The sequence below is a fragment of the Exophiala bonariae genome (genome assembly GCF_035927105.1).
Source record: "Exophiala bonariae strain CCFEE 5792 chromosome Unknown scaffold_5, whole genome shotgun sequence".
In the NCBI taxonomy this organism is placed as follows: domain Eukaryota; kingdom Fungi; phylum Ascomycota; class Eurotiomycetes; order Chaetothyriales; family Herpotrichiellaceae; genus Exophiala; species Exophiala bonariae.
This window is the reverse complement of record NW_027042480.1, coordinates 260,970-288,212: the sequence shown is the minus strand read 5'-3', so window position 1 is coordinate 288,212 and position 27,243 is coordinate 260,970. Positions and strand designations below refer to the sequence as shown.

Below are 27,243 nucleotides of genomic sequence, written 5' to 3'. Positions count from 1 at the left end.
CCTATGACTTGGAATACTTGCTCGACATCGGAGTACGGAACCAAAGAACAACTCAATGTTCTCAAGTCAGCAGTGTCTTGGCTCGGCTTTTCTGGCACTGCATACGATTGTATGTATTTTTATGGGAATCATTTACCGTATCAATCCCAATGTGTATGGGTTTTCATATTCGACAAGTGGGACAATATCTCTGCGTGCAGACTCAGTCTTGAACAGATTGGCAGTTAAGGTATTACGGAATGCAGGAGATATTACACAACATCAGAATCAATAGCACAATGTCCCATACCATGGAGATCATGTATGATATCAACCTTTGTTGTCCTGCTCGAATCATCAGACACACGAAGTATGTATCTAGCAGTGGTACGAAACGGAAATGGTCATGACAATGTACCAGATAGTGATTATGATAATCAGACAATAGGATTGATCCTTTTATGATGAAGATACCGTGATGATTGTATGCAGTCCCTTAGAAATAGTTGCAGGGTCGTTGTTCAGGGGCGGAGTTTATGCTGTCCACCGTAATTTCCCCTCAAGCAAATGAAGATGTGATCTTCTATGGTTCATTTAATGACAGGTCACATCAAGGAGGTCTCGCAGCGACTGACGACAATTCTCTGGGCCGCACATCGACTTCGTATGCTCTCATCAGATCCTAGGATAGGTAGCATGCCAGTCAGCAGAGTTGTGCGATCATTCAACACGATCCGCAAGATTCATCTTCTGTTGATGTTCCCCGGTGTTAGAACATCACCCATACAAAGCGGATCCAAGTGGACAGCTTCGAAGTCGAACGGCTAATGCTCAGTAGGACTCAAATAGCTATCCACCACGATAGCTGAGGCTTAGTCCTTAGACAGCAAGCCACTGTCGGGCACAGCATTCGGTTTGAGTATAGCAACGACCCCTTCGCCCGTTTCGCGATGCCCATTGATGTCGACGACGCCATCATTTACACTCTTCGCAGCAGTGGCGTGAGCCGCATCATCATCATCATCACCAGCAATACCACCCTCCCTCTTCGCGCCATCGACCACCGTACTCGATGACGCCACGACCCCTTCTTGCCCCTGTGTCTCTCCTCCCTCTCCTCCTCCATCGGCGCCAGCGCCATCCTTCTCCCACGGCTTCCGCCGCCGCGGCGTCTTGTCGACTTTGCTCGACCCGAGCTCCAGCACGGTCGTGGGGATCTCTTCGATGCCCGGCACGGGGATGTTGCGTGTGATCAGGTCGACGATCGCGGCGAAGGAGTTCGGGTAGGGTGGGGGCTCGTCGTCGGCTGCTTGGGCTGTGCTGGGCGTTGTCTGGGTCTGGCTTTGGCTTGGAGGCTCTACTGATGCTGACGCCGGTGGTACACTGGAAGCCGTCTGCGTCGGCGGTATCGCATCGGCTACGCCTGTCGAGGGCCCCGCTCTGTCTTGCTGTGGTTGTGGTTGTGATTGTGCCTGTCCATCCCCCTCACCTCCCCGTGCACTCAACCAAGCAGCATACCCGGCGGGCTCGACCGGCGGCGTGTTGTATTTCCTCGCGAAGTAGAAACACTGCACCTGCAGGACCAGCTCGTGCTGCTCTGCGATCTCCGCCTCTGTTGTGGGTGTCGATGGGTGACCTAGGATCGCGGCCAGTCCGCTTTGGTATTCTGTGTCTGAACCGAAAGGGTACCGTGAGATCGCGGTGTATAATTGTGTCGGGGAGGTTTGGTCTTGTGGTGTCGGTGCTGCTGCTGGTGGAGGGAGTGATTCGGCGGGTTCTTCGTGTGGGGTTGCGGCGCTGGCCATTGTTGAGGGAGGGTTGGGCTGGATGTCGTGTAGGAGGAGCTGTTGGTGGGTTTTGCTCACGTGGAATGTATGTCTTCTGCCATGTACGGATAGGTAGGTACGGCAAAGCGCGGTGGTAAAGGCGACGGCAAGTTTACTCCAGGAAAACGTTAGCCGAGAGAAGTTCTGCGAGGCTGTGGTGTTGATGTCCCGGCTGAATTTCGGCTACACAGACCCCGCATTTGGAGATTTTGGGGTCAAATATATCTACGTAGCCTTCTCTTACTAGGTGGGTCTGGACAGGGTTATGAAGTGTGAAGGTCAAGATTGATCGCCTTGGACAATAACTGCGAAAGACACTGTGTCACACATAAGTCAGATTGGATATCCTAGTGCAACATACGGCTTTATGTTTTGTTCTCCAGAGCTTGTCGCTCGTCAATTCTGGATTTAACAATGCCAAGGCTCGTCATTCAGGGGCACGAGCCTCGCTTGATGTAAACTGGGGAATACAGTAGCTAGTCACCATCAACAGGAATGAATTTTACTCAGACAGATGAATTGAGGCAGGCTTGAGATCCAGCTTGGCTACCAGAGATTCATGTACAAGCATCCCCCGTGTTTCAAATTAATGGCACTTTTCGATCCAGCTCTTGAATGAACCGCGGTATTAGTTAGTCCCATCCCCTACAGAGTTGGGTGAACTCAGTCTTAGTGCATATGCTATGCCAAAGGTGGCTGCAAGCTGCATATCGCAATAAGGCGGCCAATTTCCAGCTTCTGTACTTGGTAGTGGCCTGATCGTCTCAAGTTGTACTCTCACAATACGACATGCATGAATTGAACACCTGCCCCGGTTGTCTCCCACGAGCAAGCACTCTGCGTCGTCTTACCTTCCCTCAAGTTGAAGATAGCCGACTTCGCCCGAGAGCCCTCGTGCTTGTTTGAACGCCTTGACCACAGCTGCAAGGCCGCTAAATGGTGCTTGGGAAATGCTCTGGGGGTGTGTATGTCGGCGAGCCATCGAACAGCGACGAATCCCGGAAAGACTCTAGGAAAGGGTTGCGTTCTTGCTTCACCATATCAGAGGAGTTTCTTATATGACCCTGTCTGTTGGCTTCAATGAATGTGAACTCCTCTATCAATGTCTTTGCCCCTGTACCGTTCTTTTGAAGCAAATGCAAACTGTCATCCGCGTCTCCTAAAAGCAAGGACGACTTGTCCGGGGATAAGCGCCCGGACATGATTTCAGCTTCGCAGTCGTAAACATCTTCGACAAGGGCATTCTCACTCGAGAGTCTGATATCCCAGCGCTTCAGAATACCATCACTCGCGCCGCTGAGTAAAGTGGTCTCGTCAAGCCATTCTGTCATTCGCACTCCTACGGCCCCGGCTTCACAACGCCTCACCGGTGTTCCATGAGAAAGGGTATGGAGGAGATTTCGTGGACTTCTAGTATCCCATACATACACTTTCCCATCAGTGCAGGACGCTGCCACATAATGTTCTTGATATGGAGAGAAGCTCACCATGTTCATATCGATTGCTGGACAGGTAAGCTTGAGGCCACTTTGGTTTTGGCTTATGTTGTAAATCTGGACACACGACCGTTCCAAACGACTTTTCAGATCGCCTGTCGTCGCTGCCGCAAAACCTCCACCGCTTGGAAGCCATGCGACATCAGAGACCTGTGCATGGTCCGGCTTAAAGATCCTCTCGGTCAGCCCACTTTCGTCAATCGACCATACACTCAATCGGCCATCACCAGGTCTGATGTCTTCATCCCAACCGAAACCAGCAACCAGCCAGCCCTGCGTCACTGGACTATTGCCAAATGCGAGACACATGGGGGATTCGTTGGAATCCATCCCCTTAAGATGGGGTATCGCCACAGATCTGAACCTCGAACAGTCACTGTTTCCAGACCAAATTTGTAGAGACTGAGGGCCATTCTCGATGCCTGTTGCCAGTAGATTGTTCTGTTTTCCCAATGCCATGACGATTACCTTCTTTTTGTGCTCGATCTTGTCGACACAAGTAGGCTGTTCTTCTTGGCGAATATCCCAGATGCGGACATATCCATCATAGCCTGCGGTGACTGCGTGGTTTCCTCCATCTGTGAATTGAACACCAGTGACTGCCCGGTACAAAGGTTTCTGAAGGACAGATCCATCGTGTGTGAATCCACTAGATGTGCAATGGGTTTGTGGCATTTCTCGCAAAACCCTCGAACTGATCGAGCCAAGAACAAGATTGCAAGGCTGGTTGCGGTTGGAGGCTTCCTCCTTAGCCACGCTTCCGACAAGAAAACGCTTTCCATCAGGTGCCCAGTCTAGCTCTGTTACATCATAAGAAGCACCTGACCAGATAGAGCAACCATTGAAGGTTCTGAGTTGCGATATACCATCCTTCATTCTAGCGGAATCATTCTGGACGGCGACGGTATCCCGATGACCCTGGCTTCGCTTTGTGCGCTTGACTAGACGTGGGTTTGAAGAAGAGGAAGCTAGTGGTGTAAGTCCATTGCCTTCACTCAGTGTTCTTCTCTTTCGTTCGGTCTTGTATGATGCGGTTTTCATGACCTTCTCCGCCCATGAATAGCCACGATCTCTGCACACTTGTCTCAGAGGCTTGGACCACATAGCTGCTGCGGATTGTGGTTCGATCTTGTAACCTTTCTGTTCCATTTGTTTTGCCACATTCTTCCACAAGTCCTTGCGCACGCAGTCTTCTCCGAGGCTTTCAAGCGCATTTTGAACCGCCTGGATTTGGCACTCATCTTGAGGTCTCAGGGTTGACAAATTTGTTTGATTCATATCATTCCTCGGAGGTTGTGTTGATGATGCTTGTGTATGGGTTGTTTCTTCCTCCGTGTTGGAGTGCCGTCCATCGGTATCGGGCGGAAGGTCAACATGGTTTGATATCCATTCATTTAAGTATGGATGGCGATCCAGATCGGAGGTACTAGTTGCCTGTCGTTGGTGACTAGGATATCTATTCGACGTTGGCTGCGCTCCTCGTTCGCCTAGTGGTGTGGTCAGATCTGGGGGAGGAGTTGGAATTTCTGTATTCAACACAACGGGATTTTCTCTGAAAGAATTTTGGGCATCAGAACTGCCAAAGAGTTTACGCCACAACGTGCTCTGGACTTGCTCAATTCGAACTCTAGTCGCCCCATTGTTTTCGCGCCACTTCTCGATATGAAGCTTGTCAAGGGCTTTCCGCTTGTCATCAAACTCGTTGTGGAGCATTCTGAGAGCATGGTGGTAGGCTGCAGTATGGGTTGCCTCCGATTGTCGATAGTTGTCTTCTCTTCGTCTTCGTGCTGCTTTATCAGCCCGATTGTGTTGGAACTGTGATTCCTCGTGTTGGTCTTCCGCATCTCTTTCTAGTTTGATATGCTCCTGCATTGCGGTCTGTGTGCCAAGACCAGACATTTGGAGGGAGAGTTGTTCCTCTCGCAGTTTCTTCTTATTCTCGAATTCTGCATGTCTTTGCGCTTGAGACTGATTGAAATTCTGTCGTTCTGCGGCTTCAGCTTTGTCAAAATACTCCTTGCGTGTACGTTGATGTTTTGAGAACTCGTCGGCGCGTGCACTCTCCTGCTTTTCAAGTTCTTGCTGAAGTGATTGCTCGGCTGGAGCGGTAATCTCAGATACTTGCGAGTAACTCTGTTCAAGGCCCGTGCTAAGCTCTTTCAACTCCCTGAAGAGCATACTTACTGTGGCTTCTGATCCATCATGATTGGTGAGCGGCGCGGATGCCTGGCTATCTCCTGGGAGGAGATGCAACCCCTCCGCGGAGCCTGAGTTCGCCATTGCGCGAAAAGCTCGACGAGTGGGACGATGTTGGTGGTTTGTAGCCGAAAAGGAATGTTTCGAGACCAGTTACGTCAAATAAGATAGAAGGGAGGGAGTGCGCAGAGAATCATGTCGGGTGCTAGTAGAGAGAGCCTCAGCTTAGACGGACGATTGGGAGAAACCTAGCTGAGTCAGCAGGGTTAGGATGAAGAACAGGGGATCCCAAGAGCAGAATGTGTAGCATGCGATGTTTCACTTACAAAGTTCTATGTGTTTGTTGTAAAAAAGACTGTGAGTGATCAGGTTCTGGGTTTGCTTCCCTAGGCCCTGCAGGGCGTGAGATGGCTTCTTGTAGAGTGAGGGTGAGGGCGTGAGGGCGTGAGGGCGTGAGGTCACGAGAGCAATGCAGTGTTGAGTGGAAAAGTCTCTTCAAGGAGTGCTTCACAAGAACTGGATGTCAGTAGAACGGAAAGAAGTGAATAGCAACCGACCCTTGAAAGGAAATTTACATACAGAAAAATCTCGCAAAGTAGTGGGAGAGGATATGAGAGAGAAATTGATGAGTTTTAGTGACGGTAGCAGGTTCAACACGTAAGTGAATTTGGCACTAGTGGTGATGCTGAACGTAAAGGGCGGCAGAGTACAAAGAATGAAAAGGATTTCCTACAAATGGCTCACCAGCTTCAGACGAACCCTGTATTTTGTAGTCAAGCAAAACAGTCTGTAGTCCACCCGATGGGCGATGGTCGTGACATCTATGCACAGTCAGTAAGTCGGTCGGTCAGTCACGCCGCTAATGCCAACAGTGAGTGTGAAGAGATGCGCTATGCCAGCCAGAAGGAAAGAAATCAACTAAAAGCGAAGAGCTTAGAAGGAGCAAAAAAGCTCTCAGCTCTTCTTGACAGGAAATCAACGGCAGATTCTGTACTCTCAGTCATGCTGCGTGTAAAAGCCCACTGGCAACCCGTTCAACCCTGCGATGTCAGTACTATGTGTTAACGACTTGGTCTCTTCTCAGTGTATCCACCCAACATCATGTCAAGCTCCAGACGAATTAGGAGACCTTTCTGGCGCCAAAAGCTGTTTGCTCAACCAAATTATCCAGTGGCTGTGTCCTGCGACCAGGCACGATGCAGGCCTCTATATCTCAGGCTGAAATAGCGAATGAGATACCTTGATATCCAATTTAAAGCCAGGCCACGAAGGCAATTGTGTGACCCCGGCCCAGCATAGACAGAAGGGGCAACGAAGTGCTTTTTGCACCAGCACTCCGAATCGTTACGTTGGGGCTTTAAGTTGCCATTGACGATACTCTGTATATAATGGCTTACTGCTTGATGTGCTTCGGGTTGCTCGCTGCTACTCAGACCTGAGGTCGAAAAAGCCTTTCAGACTCTCCAGGGGCCGCCCGGACCTAGCGCTCAAGGCTTGCTCCTTATCTCGGCCCGAGGGCCCACTTCAAACACTACGATGCCTACGAGTACCTTTGTAGCTAGTGTTAGTAACTGTACGTAGAAGGGAGGCTACAAGGTACCTAGGTATGGAGTACTCGGGACTAGGTAGTGTTGCAGACCCAAGTGCCAATGGCAGATATTACTGATGTATAAATGATGAATGTTGGTGAGGCTACAAGGTAGTCGGCCACTATACATCCGCTTAGAGTATCTAATGGTCGATCTTTAGAGAGAAATCCACATGAGATACACCTTGGTGGACAGCGCTCGTGGATATTATATCGATATCTAGAGAAAAGTCAGTATAGTCACGCCATCGACGCATCCAAGGCTTTTCCATACCATTATTAATATACTCCTCCACGTTGGCTTCCGTAAGTCCACCACTACTCTCCAGTAGAACATTCCTCTTACCTCTCCATCGTTCCTTCAGGCTCTTTGCTGCGACTTTCAGTCCATCACCATCAAAATTATCCAGCATGACGATATCCGCACCCGCCTCGATGGCCTCATCGGCATCTGCTTCGGTCTGCACTTCAACCTCAATCTTCAGTGCGAATCCACCTACCGCTCTCGCAGCCTTGACTGCATTAGTAATGCTGCCCTTGGCCCATATATGGTTGTCTTTCAACATGATCATGCTGCTCAGGTCGTGTCTGTGTCCATCGATACCACCTACCAACATACCGTATTTCTCAACAAGCCTGAAGCCGGGTGTAGTCTTTCTGGTGCCTGCCAGGATTCCTGCGTAACCTGCGCCGCGCACCAATTCAAGCATCGTTCTACTTCGTGTAGCAACGCCACTACACCTCGCCAAGGTATTTAATGCCACCCGCTCGCCCAGTAGCAATTTCCGCGTCGGCCCAGTAACTGTTGCCACTTGTATCTTTCCGCCGCTCTTGCTAGGATCGAGATATGATCCCTCATTATGATGCCACTCCACCGTGCAGTCTAGCTGCCTGAAAACCTCGTTGAAAAAAGGTACACCAGCGAGGACTCCCGCAGACTTGCAGAGTAGCTGTGCTGTACGGGGAGAAGACCCGACGACGAAACCGCCATAGTCAAAGGAGGGTGTATCTTCAGCGAGCCATCTTGTGATGTCGCCTGTGAAGTGACTCGGTAACAGGTCTTCGAGAGAGCCATGTGCGTGGCTTGTCTGAGTTGGGAGAGGTAAGTCGACGGCACGAGGCCCATCATTAATTGACGACATAACGTGCTGGATAGCTATCCGTATTAAAGGAAAGGGGTTCAAGTTGGAGAGCGTCTGGTATTTATGAGTAACTCATGCTGAGCTGCTTCTTAGAAATTAGAGTACTGCTACAGCGGAACACAGGCCATGCGGTGGAGTATATGCCGATTAGTAGCAAAACACCACCACCAAGGTGATCACCACTCGGTGAGCCTTCATAACGGAAAAGCACTCAAGTCTCAATAAGGCTCTTCAGGCTTGATTGCTCCCCCTTAGGAAGAACTGACCTTCTCCTTTTTCAATTCATCGTTATCTACCACGCAGACAGCTTTCCCCTTCATTTTTCCGCTATGAGAAAGCTCCACCATCCTAGGAACTTCTTCCAAGCCATAAAATAAATTGGTTTCCACCTTGATGTTGTGCTTGCCAACATCATGCAGCATCTGCTGGCTGTACTCCTGACCTGCAATCAAAGTACCCTTGACTTGAATATCACGGAAAATCAGTTGCTGAAAAGCAATGCTCACTCGATCAGGTTGCGCCACTTGGATCATGTAACCATGCATTCTCGTGACCTCACAAGCAAGATCCGCCGAGGTCTCGTGCTCACTCACATTGATGGCGGCGTGAACACCAAGCCCATCTGTCAAGTCTTGTATCTTTTTGACCACTATTTCGTTGCCTTCTCTTGCGTCAAAGATATGCTCGGCGCCGGCTTTCTTGCAGAGCTCCAGCCCTTCATCACGAGCATCGATTGCGACAATGTTGATGCCCTTGGCCCGAGCGAATTGGATGCCCAAATGGCCCAGGCCGCCACCTGCCCCAACAATGGCCAACCAATCCCCCTTCTTGACCTCACTGACAATGATTGCTCGATAGATGGTGCAACCAGCACACGCCAGTGGAGCGGCACTTGTGAAACTGACATTATCAGGGATGTGACAGCTTGATCGACTATCGACCACGTGGTACTCGGCAAAAGCTCCATCGACGAATACTCCAATGTGTCCTTCGATGTTCTCACAGTACTGGCGCCAATCGTTCTTTTGGCAATTCACACAAGATCCGCAAGGTCCTTTAGGTAATCCAGACATAACGCGATCTCCGACTTTGAAGTTGGTGACTTTAGACCCCACAGCCTTGACGATGCCGGTCCCTTCATGAGAAGCTGTACACGGAAGCTTGGTGGGAAACTTGCCCGCCGTGACCATGGAATCAGTGTGGCAGAGAGATGCAACGACAGTTTTCAGAAGGATTTCATGATCCTTGAGCTGTGTCGGAGTAGGTACCTGGTGGATTTTATACGGTTTGTGGAACTAAACGGTGTAGCGTCTATCAGTTTGGTGGTCGTAGGAATGGAATATCGCACGCACCTCTACTACTTGAACCGCCTTCATTTCTTTGGGAATGCCCTCAATCGTCATTTTGGTTGGTGGAGGGAACACTTGGTAACCTTTTTTACTTATCAAAGCAAAACTCGTCGAATGATTGCTAGCACGTTGATATATGGACTACTGCGGAGTTACACACGAACATCCAGGGTTACAGGAGGAGTTTATGTATTGCCGTCAAGCGGAATGATGTCAACGCTTTATTTGACTACTCCCCGCGGGTGTCATTCACAGCTCACTCCATTGGTCCTATCCAATCCCTTCTTCAACTGAATTTCAAACATGCTTTCCATCGTGGACCTTGCTTGTTCACCGTTCACTTGACTCTGGCAAAATACGAGGTGGGACTAATCCAGTGCCCCTAGCCACTAGGTGACTTCGTTTGCTTAGATAATCTGTCAGGTCCAATTATTGTTCTCCAAAGTAATGCCGGTTCGAATCGTGATTACGTGCAAGTTCAAACGATCGCTTCAAAGATAATACTAGTGCTCTCGACTTGCTCTTGTCTCATCCACGATTTGGCTGGATGGGAAGATTGAATCCCTTGTACTGGCAGTGGGAGCGGAAATTGGATCACGTGATATGGACCTAGCCACACTAGTCCAGATGCATCTTAGATGCGGTTTTACTCTCCTGGACATCAATCCACCACCCACGACAAGGATGCGTTCCTGGCACCCACCAGAATCAGCATCATCCAAGTTATCATGGCCTCTGGTAGAGATAGACACGCAAAGTCAAGTACCAAGGAGTCATACTTTCGACTATGGTTTGAAATATGCAAGATTTGAATCTCTCAGAGGAACTTCCTTAGGGAAGCTCCCACCGAATCCTTCGCAAACAAAGCAGCCATTGTCTGAACAAATCTTAGATTCAGTTTGACTCTGTGTACGCTAGAAAGCCTTACAACGGTATATAATCTTATCGAACAGTAAGTACACTCCTTCAAGCGCCAGTACTATCATTTCTTTGTGCCACACCATGGGAGAACCTGCATCCGGCATGTTTATAAAGTAGTCTTCTTTGAATATTGGTTGTTATTCCTCCTTCTCTCCACTTCGAGGTGTATCATTATTGCCTAGTATCATATTACGTTGAGCAAGTTGAATGCACGCCTGCTCGGCCTTCGTACCTTCTCAACATGGCTTCTGATGAGCTGGATTTGGATAACTTCATCATCCCTCAGACGGCGAGGAATCTAACACTCAGGAAGCCCAGAAATAAATCATCAGACAAAGGCGATTTCAACCAAAAATGGTATTACGAACGACTGGAAAGAGCATCTTATGGAAGGAGAGATAACATAGCACAAGAAAACTTCATGCGAAGATATCCTCTCTTCAAAGATAATCATGCCGAAGATGCAGAATGGGGACCTGTACGAATACTCGGTAAAGGTGGCTATGGCATTGTCGGCCTTTGGGAGAAAAGGGACAAGCACAACCGCACAGAGGACCAGATCGTAGTCAAACAACAAGCAGCACCAAGTCCGGACTACTGGGACACGTATGAGCTGAGCAATGAACATTACCCTCATCTTCTTAAGGAAGCTGTCATCCACCGAGACCTGAATCAAAAGGCCCCTGGGATCTTTCCACAATTACGTGCCTACAAGTTCTTGCAGCGACCTGTGAAGAACCTACGGAACCAGCCACGTGTGCCATCCGCCTACCGGATGTACCTGGAGAACTGTCCTCATGGAGATCTTCGCAATCTACGCAATTTGTATTCCATGTGGGATCAGGCGCTGCCAGAGCTGTTTCTCTGGAACGTCCTCGTGCGTCTGGCTCTTGGTGGTGAAGCGCTGAGAGCCCCTCCACCGGACGACAGTTACTGGGTAAAAGCAGAACGAAGGATTGAAGCTGCGAGAGATGCCATTCCAACGACTCCACCGCTTGTCGCCGGTGAGCAGGGCAACGGGAAAGGAAAAGCCAAGGGCAAGGGCAAAGCAAAGAAGCAAGTTCATAAGAAGCCGTCACAAGCTGATGAGGAAGCCAACTTGCCGCCTCTAAATTTCTCACTCGCAAAATTCTTTTGTCTCCATTCCGACATGAAGCCTCAGAACGCCCTTCTCGCAGCTAACGATCGGGGCGAGGAAATGGACGATGCCCGCCGTCACGTCGAGATCGATGAGCCTGATTATCCTTTGGCTAAGATGGCTGATTTCGGACTGGCCGTGTATACTTCTTGCAACGATGATTGTGCCATTAATCCGCGTTCCTTGTTTGGAATCGGTACCCCTGGATACTGCCCCCCGGTAAGTTGGTTCCTTTTATTTCTAAACAGATCCCCGATGCGTTTGGTATCTTTCCTCGTTGTCATCCTCCAAGTACTGCAACTGACTACTTTCCTTTGAAATCGCAGGAACAAGCACAGGTTGGTGCCGAATGGCAGATCCCACCGACCGGCGCGGCAGTGAGATACAGAGAAGCGAGGATGCGAATGGAAGGCCAAGCAACGGCAGCGGCAGAGGATGGCGAGGGGCATCATCCTCTATCAGCTTGGGCGAGGGAGCTCCAGGGACAAGATGCAGGCCACACGGAATATCATAAACACGATGTTATTTTCGACCACGCAATGAACGTGAGTTTCTCTTCCCACCCCTTTCTCGTGTCCACATGCCACCAGGGCCACATGGCCCCCATCCATTCCAACCCTCTCATCTAGACTTATCCGAGACTAACTCTCCATATCCAATTTTAGATCTACGGCATCGGCCGAATCACGTACAGCCTGATATGCCTGGGCCACTCGGAGAGAGATGCACAAGACCCGCCGGACAGAAAAGACGAGGACGGGGCCTACAAGCTCTGGAAGCGCAACCGCTACCACCTGCTCCGCAGCTCCGCACTCAAGTCCGAGGCTTCTACACACCGCGGCTCCGCCGGCTGGTCTGGCGCTGCCTGGACCCGAACCCGGCGAACCGACCGTCACAGCTCGAACTGCTGGACCGCGCCGAACACGGGCTGCGCGCGTACAAGAAACACCTGCACCGGAAGCAGCGGCGCGGCGAGCCCCTGCCGGAACTCAAGCTGTACTACAAAGGCCACGAGATCAACGACATGCCGCTCGGAGACTTCAAGCAGCAGCCGTTGATGGCGGAACTGCGCCACATCTGGCGCGACGAGTTCATGAATCCCGATCTGCCCGCGCTGAGGGTTCCGATCGAGAAGTATAGGCAGATCGTCGTCGAGGAGGAGATCGAGCATGCCCACAAGATGCATTGGCGTCGCTTTTACGACGAGCAGCCCGATGTGAGCCGCTGGTTTCAGGATTCGGATTCCGCGGACGACGACGAGGATGGCGAGGAGCAGGGCGGAGAGGATGAGGAGAGTGGCTGAGGGATGCCGGAGGTGGCATGGTTATACGCACGGGTCGAACTTGTCACGAACTTGAGGATGGAACTCTCGATACCATGTTCGCATGGAAAGGGTTTGACCAGCTATTCGGTCAGATACGTGTTGTCCTCAAGTCCCCTCTGATGTTGCCTGGCTTTTACGTGAATTTGTCGGGGTTTTGCACATGGCTGCACAGTTCATTTTCGATGTTAAGGCTTTGTATTACGTTCTTTCATGCTTTTAATCACCAGCCGGCATCTAGGCGTCATTTGTGCAAAGCCGAAAGGACGAAATGCTAATCAAGTACGCCGTCGCTGATGCGTTTCTTTTAGTTTATCATGTTCTATGACTTCAATTTCCAAGCCGGCTATGCATTCGTATTGTGAAGGACCATCGCAGTAAAGAATTTCCCATCCACGCATTCAGTAAGGTCCCCCCCCCTAATAACAGCTCAAAAGCTCATCAAGCTCGTCTCGAACCATCGTCGGGAAATTCGTCGGTGACGATAAGTCTGGTGTTAACATTCATACTTCCCAGCTCGTTGAGCAGCAACTTGAAGGCGTAGGGAAGAGTCATACGGACGACGTTCGAGCCCTTCTCACCTGCACTGCTGCAGCGCTGACACCAGCGCCCAAAAGCCATGAACCCACAGGACTCGCAGACGTCGACTTCATGTTTGTCGCTGGAAAGCATCAGTCGCTCTCGCAGCAACTGCGACGCGCCGTATGCGATGAGGCAGTCACGCTCCATTTCACCTAGGCGCAGACCTCCGTCTCGGGAACGACCTTCGGTGGGTTGACGTGTGAGAATTGCTCTCGGTCCACGAGATCGACTGTGCATTTTGTCTTGAACCATGTGTTTGAGCTTTTGGTAGTAGATCGGCCCGGTGAAGACATATGCTGGCAATGGTTCTCCAGTGATACCAGACGTCAAGTAGTCCTTGCCGTCGTAGCTGTACCCGGCTTCGATCAAAGCTCGCGACATATCTTCAAGCTTGCTGCCTCCAAATGCCGTACCATACTCAAATTGACCTTTGAGAATACCGGCTTTGCCGGAGACAAGTTCCAGCATTTTCCCGACCGTCATTCGGGAAGGGAAACCATGAGGGTTCATGATAATGTCTGGAGTAATGCCCAAATCTGAGAATGGCATGTCGACTTGCTCAGCAATAATTCCTACCACGCCCTTTTGTCCGTGGCGTGAAGAGAATTTGTCACCAACTTCTGGAACTCTGGTCTGGCGGGTTTGAACTTTGATCAGTTGATTTCCTGACTCTTGTTCAGATACCATCACTTTGTCAATGTAGCTGGGATCTGGAAGTCGATATTTTTGAGGCTGAGGAATAGCCGGGCCATTGGTGCCACTGTCGGAAAGTGTAGAGGCTGAAGCATTCTCTGGGACGTACTTGTTGACATAAACCTCTCCGTGACTGACTTTCGCCCCAACAGATGCAATGCCATCCACATCAAGTAATGCATGCGCTTTGATCGGAACTCCGTTGTCCATCGTTGGTGGCTCAACGATATCCTTGACATTGCTTCCCGGATAAAGCTTGAGACTGACTGGATATTTTCGTAGTACTTGGCATCGTCCGAAACCGCGATCGACGGAGGCTTTGTTCAGTACGAGAGCATCTTCAATATCGTAGCCACTGTAAGACATGACAGCAACTGTAGCATTTTGTCCTGCAGGGAGCTTATCATACTTGACTAGCTCAATCGTCCTCGTCTTCACAAGTGGCTTTTGCGGATAAACCATAAGGTAGAGGAGTGTGTCGATTCTCAAAAATTGATTGTTGGCAATAAAGCCTATTGCCTGCTTACCCATAGCACATTGATAAGTATTTCGTGGAGACTGGTTGTGATGAGGATAGGGAATCAAGCCAGCTACAGCGCCCAATACCGTGAACGGCTCAATTTCGAGATGAGTAGTGGTGGCATTGATATTGGACTCATACATTGCGATGTTGCTGTCGTTTTCCTCGTTGACGTCCAGGTATTCCACAAGACCCCTGGCTAAGAAGTCATCAAAGTCCATGGAACCCTGTCGCAGGGATTTGAGATATCTCTTTGTCACTTTGGACTTCTTGTCTTCAACAATGATCAGGGGTCGGCAGATACGACCCTCATCGGTCGCAATCTGAATGGTGTTATGATGATGATTCACGAAGATAGAGACAAACTCCGAAATTCTGCCCGAGCGACGTAAACGTCGGAAAGAAGAGAGGAAAAGGGAAGACTGTCGAGTACTCGCGACAGGAGTACCGTTGAGAAGGACAAGGTATGCCCCCGGACCATATAATTCGGTTCCTCCAACACTGACAATGTCTTCAGCGCCAAGCATGAAGATAAGACGCTTGATGGGTGCCTCTTCATCATCGGTGGTGATATGGGTCATTAGAGCAAGATTTTTGACCAAACCACATGCTTCACCCTCTGGAGTATCAGCGGGGCAAAGCATACCGAAGGAGGATGGTTGTAGGGCTCTAGGACCACTGACTTTTCGAGTCTTTTCAAATTGACTCGAAATTCTGGTCATCATTCCGAGCGAAGCAATGAAGCTCAGGCGGCTCAGCAGATGCGTTACACCTGCGCGGTCCATGCGAAATCGTTTCAAATTCCAGTTGCCCGTGGCAATTGCTCTGTTCATACCTTGTGTGATGGACACGGAGGCGCCCATCATGGTACCACAAGGATCAACGACCTCTGTCTTATTGGGCTTTCGAAGTGCCTTGTCGATTTTCATCTTGATATCATAGTTGAACTTTTTGAAAAGATCTTCGAATAGTAGAGAAAGAAGTTGGCCAGCGAGTTCGAGGCGTTTGTTGCCAACATAATCTCTATCGTCAACGAGGGCAGGGTTCTGCTTGGCCATCAACACGCGGCGAGCCATATGTGCAACATAAATCGCCTTGGGTCTGAAGTTCAGATTTTCGATGGGAACGTGTGCAATGAAGACACTGCTGACAGCCTCTAGTGCTTCTTGTACATAGTTTCTGCGGGATTGTCCAAAGGGGGTGGGTTTTCGTGTGATCTTGATTCTTGCGCCTAGATAATCGAGTGCTTGCTGTTGAGTATGAATTTGATGTTTGATAGTCTCCTCGAAATTGATGGCGAAATCTTCCTGAAGTTTACTATCGATCCCAGCAACGATTCCCATCATATCCAAGTCAGAGGATACTCCCATGGCTTTCAACAAGATGCATATGGGGACATCCTCATTCAGAATATTGTGTCGCATGTACAATAGATCCTTTTTGAGCACGATATAACTTTTCGACTTTCTGGCGTGGGTAGAACTGGTCACCGAGGCTGTGATCAATTCCTTTTTGTTGTCTGCTTCAACAATAATACGGTTCTTGCTTAGTTGTTCCTGGACCAATATGACCTTTTCTGTTCCATTTACGATGAAATAACCACCGGGATCCAAAGGACATTCGTCCATAGCGCACATTTCAGTTTCTGACTTGTTGGCCAAGAAACATCTCGAACTTCGCAGCATAATGGGTAATCTTCCAATGGGCATTCCCTTCCTGCGATATGCCATTTTTGACTTTGTGTAGCGAACATCAACCAAGATTGGAGCAGCATATGTCATATCTCTCAGACGACATTCGTTGGGAGTCACGGTTGATTCCTCACTGCGCCCAAAGGAGTCGGGACTCTCCTCTGAGCGACAGGGCTTCCCGATATAAATGTTCTCATATTTGATGTAGAAATCTGGATCTATATCACTGGTAATGACGGGTTCAGCATCAATGATCTTCTTTAACTCAATTTCCACAAAGTGGTTGAACGACTCGATGTGTTGCTTGACCAATCCTTTGACCTTGAGGAAAGCTGGGACGAGATTCCACTTATCTCGGGCGGTGTCGATAGGGTCTGTGAGAGATTTGTCGTAGTAGAAAGGTTCCAGCGCAGCGTCGAAGCTATCTGCATGGTGGTGAGGTTTTCGAGTAGGCTTCTCACTTTTGGAGGTCTCGGCGCGAGTGGATGACGTTTCTGTCTCAGCCTGCTTGGGGACAGTTGGCTCTTTCAAGGCGGACTTCCGAGGAACGGATTTCTATGAATGTCAATGTTTTTGTTGGTCCTGTGAAACTTGAAAGTCAGTGCAGGGTCTACGAACCTTGGGGAGGGCTTTGGCAGTCGAGGGTGCCGCCACTGGCCCGTCCGCCTTTCTTTTCGGAGGCATTGTCCACCCAAGAATATAGGGCAAGACCAGTAAAACTCAGATACTAAGCTTGCCACTGCATATCGTCGGGCATGAGGATGAGTCGCAGTATCTCGAGGACTTGCAGTTCTTCCTCAAGTGCCCCCGACCAGGTTTGGTGGGCAACGTTCAGGCTGGCAGTAAAAAAAGTTCTGCCATAGTGATGAATGACTCAGCAAGGCGGTGAATAGAGGGGAGTGCCAAGACATCATTTCGATTGCCAGTGTGCTTCGGCAAGCCGTGAGAGGGGGGATGGCTCTGCTACCAGGCATCTCCAATTAACCCCGCCTCTGCTTTGTAGAATCTACGAGTTACGAGGCACAATTGATGAGCATCTCTTTAGGTACCCGGTCTACCCATCTTGTTACCGGGAGTAAAGCTGTATGCACCTAAGAAGAAGATATGCATGCGTATTTTACTTGATCGCCGAGTAACCGTGGCACTGGGTACGAGTAATGACTTGACCTCAGCAGCCGGTGAACAGTGATTATTCCCGAGTATCCAGTCCTGTGTGAGTCTCGATACCCTGGCAAATCTGAAACACGGGTGCCCGAATCGATGCGCCAGCAGGACGAAGCGTAAATTGAACAAAGAGCATGCAATTGGTAGGAAGAAGAACTGGGAACAACCATGCAGTGCTTGTACGACTCCCAGTTGGAGTTTTCTTCGCATCAACCCGTAGCCCGCCTAGGTGGCCATCGAATGCAGGGGATTCAATGGTACTGAATCATTGTCCACCGCTGGTGGTTAGTGCCTCACTACTCCCTAAACTGCGAGGGGCCCGCCAGTTGCAACGCCTGCAAAGCCTAACCATCCTTTAACCAGAAACACCAACCACCGCTTGCGCCATCCTCCGTACCGATGGCTTCTAACCGTTCCTGCACCTAGCCCATTCGCCATTATTGGCTCCGCCACTATCACCAAGGCCATCATCGGTAGACAACCGATCACCTGGACACAGCTGGGATGTGTTGTTCTGGTCGGAACAAGAAGCACATTGACTCCAACACGGAGCAATTCATGTCGATGCACATGGCTGCTCTGTTCGATCTTTATTGGCGAGAAAATTCCATCTGCTCGATTCAAAACCAGCGAGGATAGCAGACTCCAGTTGGATTCAGCAAATGCAGGGACATAGTTGGCTACATCATCGCGCAGCACACTGTCCAGCAGGTACGAGCAAACTCAACCAAGGCCGTATTCGGTAGAAAGTCTTTGACCAGCAATCCCGGTCACTGGCTCAAGAATATCGTTCACTGCGAGCACAAGGTTGCAATTGCCAATATCCGTTTGTGATCATGCATCTCTCGGTGCGATGTAAATCTCGGAACTGCAATGTCATGTCCTTCGTCCACGAGGTTGTGTCTCTGGATCCATGTGTCCACAGACCACTGATTTTGGTGACAATCTTCATTGTGGAAAGTGGAGATCTTTGTCCAGCTAGACCTTTGCCTATCGTTGCTACCTTATTTCGCTGCCCCTCGTGGGGTACAGCTCTAGAATTGCGAGGCAGAAAACTGTTGATTGCGCCATGCAGATCGGGACGAATCAAGACTTTACAGGAAGAGGTTGTCCTCCGTCTCGACTCTCGATACCCGAAAAGCCCTGGAAAGACGGAACATGGCCATCACTTGAATGTGAAGATAGAGAGGAAGATCTGGGACTCGTGATCCAGATGTCCGGGATTATCCTTTTGACGTGCAGAGCGGGACCCCTTTAATTCTGTGGTCCGTTGACCGCCTTTTCGTTGGAGGTTTTGGCACATCAACTATTGAGATGTGTGTTCGAAAACAGCGCGCTTCGAAGCCCCATTGCTCCCTCATCCTGGATTCCTGCTGCCTTGGTGCCGTGTGTCAGACCTCTTCCCCCACACTTCTTCTGATTGAGCTATCAGAGGATGAGCAATGAGAAGACTGGAAGCAGGAATTCAGACCTAAGAATCGGACTAACTGAACTACTCCATACAAGCAACTGGGCTCCTTCCCACGAGACGAACCATATGCCGTGAACCTGTGACAGGCCGCAACCCGTAAGAGAGTGTCCTGCTGGCGCTATCTGGCTCCATCGGACCATTCACAGGGTTGGAATGTGCGGCCTCGTCTCTGACCTGGCACATTGAGCCAAGCCCTACATGGCGACCATATCTCAATGGAACGTCAGGACTCTAGAGTGGCTGTCCTGCTAATGAACAGAGCCAGGGACGTGGTTCTCAAGTACACAATCAACCACCGATCGGTGCCTACTTAGCATTATCGACCAGTCAATTCATGCCTACTTCTGCTTGCATGAAGATGTCCTCCGAACAAAGGATGAGATACTCGTAATGCCGAAGCACGAATACTTCGTACCCCATCGGTGCAACTGGCGGGTCAGAACTGACAAGCTTAGTGCCCACCTGCACCTACCACCTGCACCTTGTTTCTAGGCTACTCCAGGGGTTCGCATCCCGCCGATCAGCAAGAGCGTCCACCCAAAGGCAAAATCGCATGCCAAGGTCGCCTTTGAAAATACCATTATCTGTAACCATGATTCAAAATTTTCAGCCAAAGCAAATAATGGGGATGAATGCAGGAGCCCTTGAACTTGCTTGGGTTCTAAGGCAGATGCTAATACTCATTCCAGTTCGTGATGCTCCATCGGAGCATTCTCAGAGGTCAACCAAGTTCTTGTTGAGCCGAATCTCGACCTCGAATCTCGACCTCAAATCAGGCCGTTTCCAGCGGTGGCTCTAACTAACTAGCCTCTCTGAGGTAGGCTCCATGCTCTGGCTGACCCTGGCCCTTTGAACCAGAGCCCTGAACGAAATGCCACTCAGGCTAGAGCTCCTAATCCCAGTCCCTATCTTGCTAGTGAGTGGTGGAAAACCGGGGCTTGCACCAATTCTCCCATTTCTCCTCAGCCAAAAAACCCACGCTGCTGCAGCTCAACCTCACAACCTCGTCTAGCGATACCTTTCACATACTTTTTGGCGTGTCTGGTTGCCCTCGGCCCTCTTTTTTTATCCACGCCGCCTCCCACCAAGGACTGGCGCTTGCCCAAAATGACCACCGCTTCCAAGAGGCCAACCCCCATCCTGACACGGGCAACTTGAACTGCCACAGCCTGCACTGTCATTCAAACTTGCACCTCGCTGCAACTGCAGATGTTCAACTTGAAAGTTCCCATTTCCTTCGTTTTGAGGTGTCCCCTCTTACATACGACTGATCACCACCACACGTTCTGTTCCGTTCTGTACTATTAATCTATTTTCTTTCTATTTTCCTTTGCTCTTTGTTTCTATCACTGTCATTATAGTACATCCGACGTCGCCGTGGTGCCTCGAGCGCACACCGCAGCAAAGAGCCTGGCTCTGTTCGGCCTGGTCAACTCTGTACAGCGTTGGATACCCAACCGCGACCCAGCGCCAACATCAAGTCTCTCAAGAGTATACAGACCTACACCCCATACCTGGTGGTTGAATATACCATCAAATTCTGGACATATTTTGTGATTGCTAGGTCTGTACTATCTTGAAACCCCCCCGGAGGAAGATGTTCAGCAACTTGTGCGGCTGCCTTGGTCAGCTCCTGAGCATAGAATCTCACGATGGATCACATGTCTGGGACCTTTGAAATTGCAACTCTTTTTCTAGACAAGCAAATTTGCTGACGCTTCGAGGTCTTGAATGTAGATCGCACCATGGCATTTTCCAACCCACTTAGTGGGCGCATGGAGGAACTGCGGTTTCCCAATCTACGATCCCCCGATACCGAAGTCTTCAGCCCGAATTCTACCAGCGTGCGAGATCAGAACTCTTACTTCGCATATCCACAAAACTCGTCCAACGATGCCCGGGCAAGTTTGCAACGTCGTTTTACCACAGACTCGAGTAAAATGTCGGGCTCTCGCCCATTTGGCCAACAATATAGTTCTATGAACTCAACTGCAGTACGTGGAATCCTTTTGTGTGAACCTGCAAGTTTGAGTTATCGCTCCTAGTCTGGAAGAACAATGGGCATTGTGCAGGGTTCTGTTGTGAAGTTCTGTGGTGGGACCTCCACTTTTAACGTGCCGTGACATTGTACAGGCAGTCAGTCCAGCGCGTATATCTTTGCACGTCAACTCGCTCGTTGTGCTTAGCACATTGTAACACTTGGAAAACACAAGTACTGACAATCAAACCAAATAGGTCATGAACAAACAGATGTATGATGATATTCAGAACGCGAAGCGTAAAGCAGAGGAACAGCTTCGACTCCTTGAGCTCCAAGAGCGAAGTTTGCAAATGGGCGCCACATCACACGATCTCGATCGTATCTCGACAAGATTGAACCGCATCAGTTTGAACGGGCCTGTTAGTGAACCCACCACACCACCAGAGTATGCCGAGAGTGGTTTTAGCAATCGATTCTCGCGATCAAGCCGACTTTCGGTGAACAGCATCATATCTCCGCCCGGTCTCAGCAAGCGCATATCTCAATCTAGCTCTCAGATTACCTCTCCACCAGCCAATCGCCTTTCCGGGAACGGCATGTTCAATCAGTCTCACAAGCCTTCCGCAAAGTCAGTTCCAGGTTCTCGCCGTGGATCTGATGAGGACGAGTATTATCCTGACGACCTTCCTACTACGAGGGCCGCTGCTACGTGAGTTATTCCTTGACCATCACATTCATCCATATATCACACTCCCCTTCTTTCACTCCGTGAAGCAGACATCCCCTCCACCCAACACGTGACGTTGTACATCCATCCTGGTTATTTAATCATATCAATCAATCCACTTTTCTTTCTCGAACCCTTCTAACATTCACCATCTAGCCTCAACCGATTTTCTATGCCAGTCAACAGCAATCGTCATCCTCAACGTCTCAGTCTTAGTGGTGCAACTCAGTCTGCTTACGGACTTGCAAACACCACCAGTTTCCTCTTTGATGAAGAAGAAGATAGACATCTGTCATTGAATGCCATGGATCTTACGTCTCCTGTTGCTAAAGCCTTTGCACAACTTGAAGGCGACGATACGTTCCCCACCCTGACCTCTGACGGCCTCAAGGTACGAATTAACAATCCACTCGGTTTACCTGCCTGTTTGCTCACTTATTTTTTCACAACAGCTCTCGGCCAACTCTGCTGCTCTCGATCTTGCCAACTCTCGAACTCCAGACTTGGATTGGGCGCTTGGATCTCGATATCGTCCTTCTCATCAGAGCATGCCTCATACAGATTCGTCCATGTATCGGCCTGTTTTGAGCAACCTCAGTAGTCCACCAGCAGATCGACCAGCCGATCTTGGTCGCCGTAAGTCACAACGCCATTCACTGGGGGTGACCTTTGAAGACACCTCACCTCTCCCTGCCAATCTGTCGGTTACAAGACCTACATCGCTTCAGACTTCGTACTCGACCAACGACGTTCCCACAGTCAAGAAATCTTTGACTCTCGAGTCTGTTTCAACTCCACCCAAGTCTCAAGCCGAGCAACAGTTCCACAACCACAACGTCAGCCTAGGTCGCATTCCAGCCAACGCTGTCAACAATCGCCAGAGTCGTGAAGTTATCAACGGTGTTCCGAAGATCGACGACCAAATCATCACTTCGGCTGCAACCATGTCCAGCCTTCATGCCAGTGCGACTCCTTTCAATGCCAACCTCACTTCTGCAGGTGACTTGGTGGGTGTTACAAGCCCCACTGCTGCCTACTCCGCTGCTCCAGCCTATCAATATAACATGCAAAGTTACAACGTCAGCCAGATGAATGCACCAGGCGTCAATGGAGCAGTTCAACCATACGGTCAAGGTGCAGGCATCTATGGTGTCAATGGTGCCTTTGGTAGTCAAGGCCAGCGTGGAGCCAATCGTCGCAACCACAATGATGAAGCCCGATTCAACAATGTTCCCCTCGAATCTTACCGCGGAAGCCTCTACGAACTGTGCAAGGATCAACATGGCTGCCGTTATCTTCAGCGTAAGCTTGAGGAGGGTGACCCCGAGCACACCCAAGCCATCTTCGTCGAAACCTGCCCACATATCATCGAGTTGATGACTGATCCTTTCGGCAATTATCTTTGTCAGAAGCTCTTCGAACACTGCAACGATGATCAGCGTACTACCTTGATCAACACTGCGGCACCTGCACTTACTACCATTGCCCTCAATCAACATGGCACTCGCGCTCTGCAAAAGATGATCGAGTTCGTTCACACTCCCGAACAGGTGGATACCATCATTCAGGCATTGTCCGATCGAGTTGTCGAGCTGGTACAAGATCTCAATGGCAATCACGTCATCCAGAAGTGCCTCACACGCCTGGGAGCTGAGAGATCACAGTTCATCTATGATGCTGTAGGTAAGTACTGTGTGGTGGTTGGCACCCATCGCCATGGCTGCTGTGTCTTGCAGCGCTGCATTGATCATGCACAAGGCTTTCAACGTGCTCAACTGATTGGTCGTATCACAACTTGCGCCTTTGATCTTGTTCAAGATCCCTTTGGCAACTATGTTGTTCAGTACATCCTTGATTTGGATGAAGCGGCTTTCACCAAGCCTCTCTGCCAGAGCTTCGGAGGTCGTGTACCTGCACTGTCGAAGCAGAAGTTCAGTTCCAATGTCATTGAGAAATGTCTCCGCACAGCCGATCTCGACACAAAGAGAGTGATGATCGAAGAAATGCTCAACGGAGCCGAGCTTGACAAGATGTTGCGTGATTCATTTGCGAACTATGTGGTTCAGACTGCCATGGATTTTGCCGATCCGCAAACCAAACTGCGCTTGGTCGAGGCCATTCGTCCCATCCTCCCACTAATCAAGCAGACTCCTCACGGTCGTCGCATCGCCAGCAAAATCCTTGGAAACGATGCTCAAGGACGTACTAGCGGCACATCCAGTGGGCAGATGACTCCCAATGATACCTACCTTGCCAGCTTCTCTGGCAGTCGCGCCAACAGCCGCCGAAATGTTCAGATTGTTGGTGGTGGCTTTAATGGCATGAGAGCCTCAAATAACAACTACGGTGGAGACAACCCCGAAAGCATCCAGACCAACGGCAATGGATTCGGTATGATGGGACCCAACGAGAATGCTCTTAATATGTACAACCATCAAGCTTATGCTCCTGAGATGAACCAGAATGGTTTCAATGGATATCAAAACGGAGCACTTGGCAGCAACAACGCATTCTGATGATACACGCACGACCACAACTGTGTTTTCCAAGCAATTACGATTCACGAAATCATGAATTCACAGCCTTTTTTTCCTTGTCCAATTCGAACGGATTCATTCAAGAGAGCGTGCACATCACGCACCTTTTATGATACAACTTTTACGACTGTGTACCATCTTGCACCCCAAAAAAAGCATCAAAAACCTGTTTCACGAATCACGGCCCAAATCTTTGTATTATGCCCCGAACAGCTTAGGTATCGATCCAGCATCAGTCTGGCAGGAGATCAGTGGTATCATTCCCCGAGTTCAACAGTGGTTCGACGAAAAGAGCCTGAGAACTCCTGCATGAAGGTGAACTTGCTACTTCTATCACATTTCCAGGTTAACAAGTGGGCATCGTTGGGTACGGGGAGTTTTCTTTTATTTCATTTCAGTTTCACCTGGCTCAAGCAAATCCATGATGGTTTTTTTTGGAAAGAAAAACAAACATACCAGACATGTCACGACCCATTTGTGGACATGGCACAAAGTCACCTTGTATTTCAACAAGCATGGAAAGGAACTGGTCGGCATTCATTTTGGGTCTGGAGACCAGGGTCATTTTCTCAACATGAAGTGGACAAAGTGCGACCGTGTCACCAAGGGATTGGCTATGTACTTACTCCATAAAATTTCATTCGACAACGATGAGCTCACTACTGATAAGGTGGGCTACAATGGCATGTACCATCAAGTCCAGAATTAGATCCATTAGCTAGAAGAAATGTACCTTGCATACAAAATTCTCCTTGGGCCTCTCCTCGTAAACATTCTGTGTTACGATCATATGCTCAGTTTCATGCCCTGTGAATCTTTGGGAGGACTGACTACCGTTTCCTTAAGCCAAAGCTTGAGATCTTGTACGGAGTTAGTTGGTAATGAATGAATTAGTTGATAGTTCACTGGCAAGGCTGTGCGGAGAGTTGCAGGCCTGTCGCTGCGGTGCGGGGAACAACTCCTTAACGCGTCCGTTGCATTTTTGTAGAGCGCTAACAGCGCGTCACCTCGAATCACCTCCTCATTCATTGCAAGTCCGGTTGTTGACCACAATGGTAACTCTGCTGCCCCTCGAGTTGCTACAGAAAGTCTCACAGCAGTGCCCATGCCGCGACTCCCAGATTCGACAGCTGTCAATATACTACAATGTAAGTCCTTCGATGAGTGAACCATCCCGGGCCACCCACCAGCGGCACAGGCAACTAATCGCCGACCTACAGGACCTCTTTCCGAGCCCCTCCATCCTCTTTGCATACGGCCTCGAACAAGCCAGCAAACTAGCGGTCATCACAGGTGTCCTGAGGGCGCGAAATCTCAAGTCATCAGTAGTGAGAAGCAAAGACTACCTCTCACAGCGACATCTCCTGTCCAAGATCTTCTCAACGTGTGTTTATGCCCTGGGTCGGGAGGCGCAGATCGAGCAATATGATAAGGTGGACAGTCTAAATGTGCTCCTGGGCAATCTGCGCAAGCTCTTTGAACCAGTGGAAACAGGTCAGAAAGAGCAGTTGGTATTGATTCTCGAAGACATCGACAAGCTGAAGCAAGCCGGTCCGACTCTGCTTCCTGCGCTGGCAAGGCTCGGTGATCAGGTATGGTTTCAATAGACCCCCGCACAGATGGGATGGCAGTTGTGAGACTGACTTCAGACTAGATCCCTGGACTCTCGCTCATCTTGACATCCACCACCTCACAACCGCTTGCTCTGCACAAAACGGGTGTCCCCTACATACATTTCCCTCCCTACACACGTGGAGAAGCGATATACTTGGCGGCATCATCTCCGCCGATGCTCTTCCCAGACGCACTGCCACAGCATGAAGGGGAAGCGACCCGAATCGACAAAGCGTCTCTCGAAAAATTGTATGCGCAATTTATCGTAACGGTCTACGATTCCCTGATATTCTCAACCTCATCCACATCAATCCAGACATTCCGCTCGACATCAGAAAGACTCTGGCCGCGGTTTATCTGGCCCATGGTTTCAGGAGAATCACCACCTGGCAAAGCCGTCTCATGGGATTTTGCAAAATTGCTAGTTCGAAATCGAGGTCTTTTCCAGACACAAGGCGAGCATGGGCTCCGAGATCATCTCCGGCCGCAGGGTGAGGCTTGGTCATTTGAAGACCTGTCTCGGATTTCGCGTGAGAAGGATACCTCGCGAGCAGAGGTGGAACCCCTGTCGAGTATACCCAATACGCCGACGAAGCCTCGGCACCGGTTCACAAAGTCCTCAGTAGGAGGTACACCACTCGGGGACAACAACAAAATCACCTTGCAACACCAACCCACAAAACGACAACCGCCATTACTGAAACACTTCCCCACGCTGCTCCTCCTCTCGTCATACCTGGCGTCCACAACTCCGTTGAAACACGACATCCTACTCTTCTCCCGCCTGTCGTCCAACTCCAGCCACATCAGCAAGAAGATCCGACGCCTGAAGAACACGCCGACGCGGAAAAAGCTCAAACCCACGGCGACATCCACGACCGGCACGCCGAGTAAATCGCGCATCGCGAAAGCCATCCTCAGCGCATCCGGCGGCGGCGGGGCCAGTACCGGCGTGGTCAAACCCTTCAGCGTCGAGCGGCTACTCGCGATCCTGCGCGCCGTGCATCCCAGCGGCGTGTCGAATACCGCGGGCAGTCGGGGCGTAAGCGACAGGGTGTATCATGAGCTTGGGGAGCTGGAGAGGCTGAGGCTTGTGGTGCGAGCTTCGGCGGGGGCGGGTGCTTCGAGTGCTGCTGCTGGTGGCGGTGCGAGTGGAGCGGCCGCGGTGGATGATGCCACCGAGGAGAAGTGGCGCGTTAATGTCGGCAGGGATTGGGTGGTCAGTATGGGCAAGGTTTGGGGTTTGAGTGTTTCCGAGTATGAGATTGAAGGGGATATGTAACACGCATGATTACTTAGCAGCATGA

General features: G+C 50.0%; 8 protein-coding genes across 8 annotated transcripts; 3 read left to right on the top strand and 5 right to left on the bottom strand.

Annotated features, from left to right (window-relative positions):
* Positions 1–851: 851 nt before the first annotated feature.
* On the bottom strand, positions 852–1,784 carry LTR84_010872 (uncharacterized protein; the record flags this gene model as incomplete). The annotated part of the gene is made up of 1 exon (XM_064854406.1): positions 852–1,784. One exon carries the CDS (start codon positions 1,782–1,784, stop codon positions 852–854), a length of 933 nt encoding a protein of 310 aa, XP_064709132.1.
* A 953-nt stretch (positions 1,785–2,737) lies between these two features.
* Positions 2,738–5,581, bottom strand: LTR84_010871 (uncharacterized protein; the record flags this gene model as incomplete). The annotated part of the gene is made up of 1 exon (XM_064854405.1): positions 2,738–5,581. One exon carries the CDS (start codon positions 5,579–5,581, stop codon positions 2,738–2,740), a length of 2,844 nt encoding a protein of 947 aa, XP_064709131.1.
* Positions 5,582–7,228: 1,647 nt separating this feature from the next.
* BNA6 (nicotinate-nucleotide diphosphorylase (carboxylating)) lies at positions 7,229–8,227 on the bottom strand (the record flags this gene model as incomplete). Its single annotated transcript, XM_064854404.1, has 2 exons — positions 7,229–7,305; positions 7,360–8,227. The coding sequence occupies 2 exons, from the start codon at positions 8,225–8,227 to the stop codon at positions 7,229–7,231; spliced, it is 945 nt and encodes a 314-aa protein (XP_064709130.1).
* A 251-nt stretch (positions 8,228–8,478) lies between these two features.
* LTR84_010869 (uncharacterized protein) lies at positions 8,479–9,630 on the bottom strand (the record flags this gene model as incomplete). The annotated part of the gene is made up of 2 exons (XM_064854403.1): positions 8,479–9,522; positions 9,580–9,630. 2 exons carry the CDS (start codon positions 9,628–9,630, stop codon positions 8,479–8,481), a joined length of 1,095 nt encoding a protein of 364 aa, XP_064709129.1.
* A 1,108-nt stretch (positions 9,631–10,738) lies between these two features.
* LTR84_010868 (uncharacterized protein) lies at positions 10,739–12,938 on the top strand (the record flags this gene model as incomplete). Its single annotated transcript, XM_064854402.1, has 3 exons — positions 10,739–11,854; positions 11,962–12,180; positions 12,381–12,938. 3 exons carry the CDS (start codon positions 10,739–10,741, stop codon positions 12,936–12,938), a joined length of 1,893 nt encoding a protein of 630 aa, XP_064709128.1.
* Positions 12,939–13,397: 459 nt separating this feature from the next.
* Positions 13,398–17,126, bottom strand: RET1 (DNA-directed RNA polymerase III core subunit ret1; the record flags this gene model as incomplete). Its single annotated transcript, XM_064854401.1, has 2 exons — positions 13,398–16,997; positions 17,061–17,126. The coding sequence occupies 2 exons, from the start codon at positions 17,124–17,126 to the stop codon at positions 13,398–13,400; spliced, it is 3,666 nt and encodes a 1,221-aa protein (XP_064709127.1).
* Positions 17,127–20,822: 3,696 nt separating this feature from the next.
* On the top strand, positions 20,823–24,301 carry LTR84_010866 (uncharacterized protein; the record flags this gene model as incomplete). The annotated part of the gene is made up of 4 exons (XM_064854400.1): positions 20,823–21,071; positions 21,313–21,767; positions 21,942–22,176; positions 22,238–24,301. The coding sequence occupies 4 exons, from the start codon at positions 20,823–20,825 to the stop codon at positions 24,299–24,301; spliced, it is 3,003 nt and encodes a 1,000-aa protein (XP_064709126.1).
* Positions 24,302–24,896: 595 nt separating this feature from the next.
* On the top strand, positions 24,897–27,218 carry LTR84_010865 (uncharacterized protein; the record flags this gene model as incomplete). Its single annotated transcript, XM_064854399.1, has 3 exons — positions 24,897–24,940; positions 25,521–25,914; positions 25,977–27,218. 3 exons carry the CDS (start codon positions 24,897–24,899, stop codon positions 27,216–27,218), a joined length of 1,680 nt encoding a protein of 559 aa, XP_064709125.1.
* Positions 27,219–27,243: the final 25 nt, after the last annotated feature.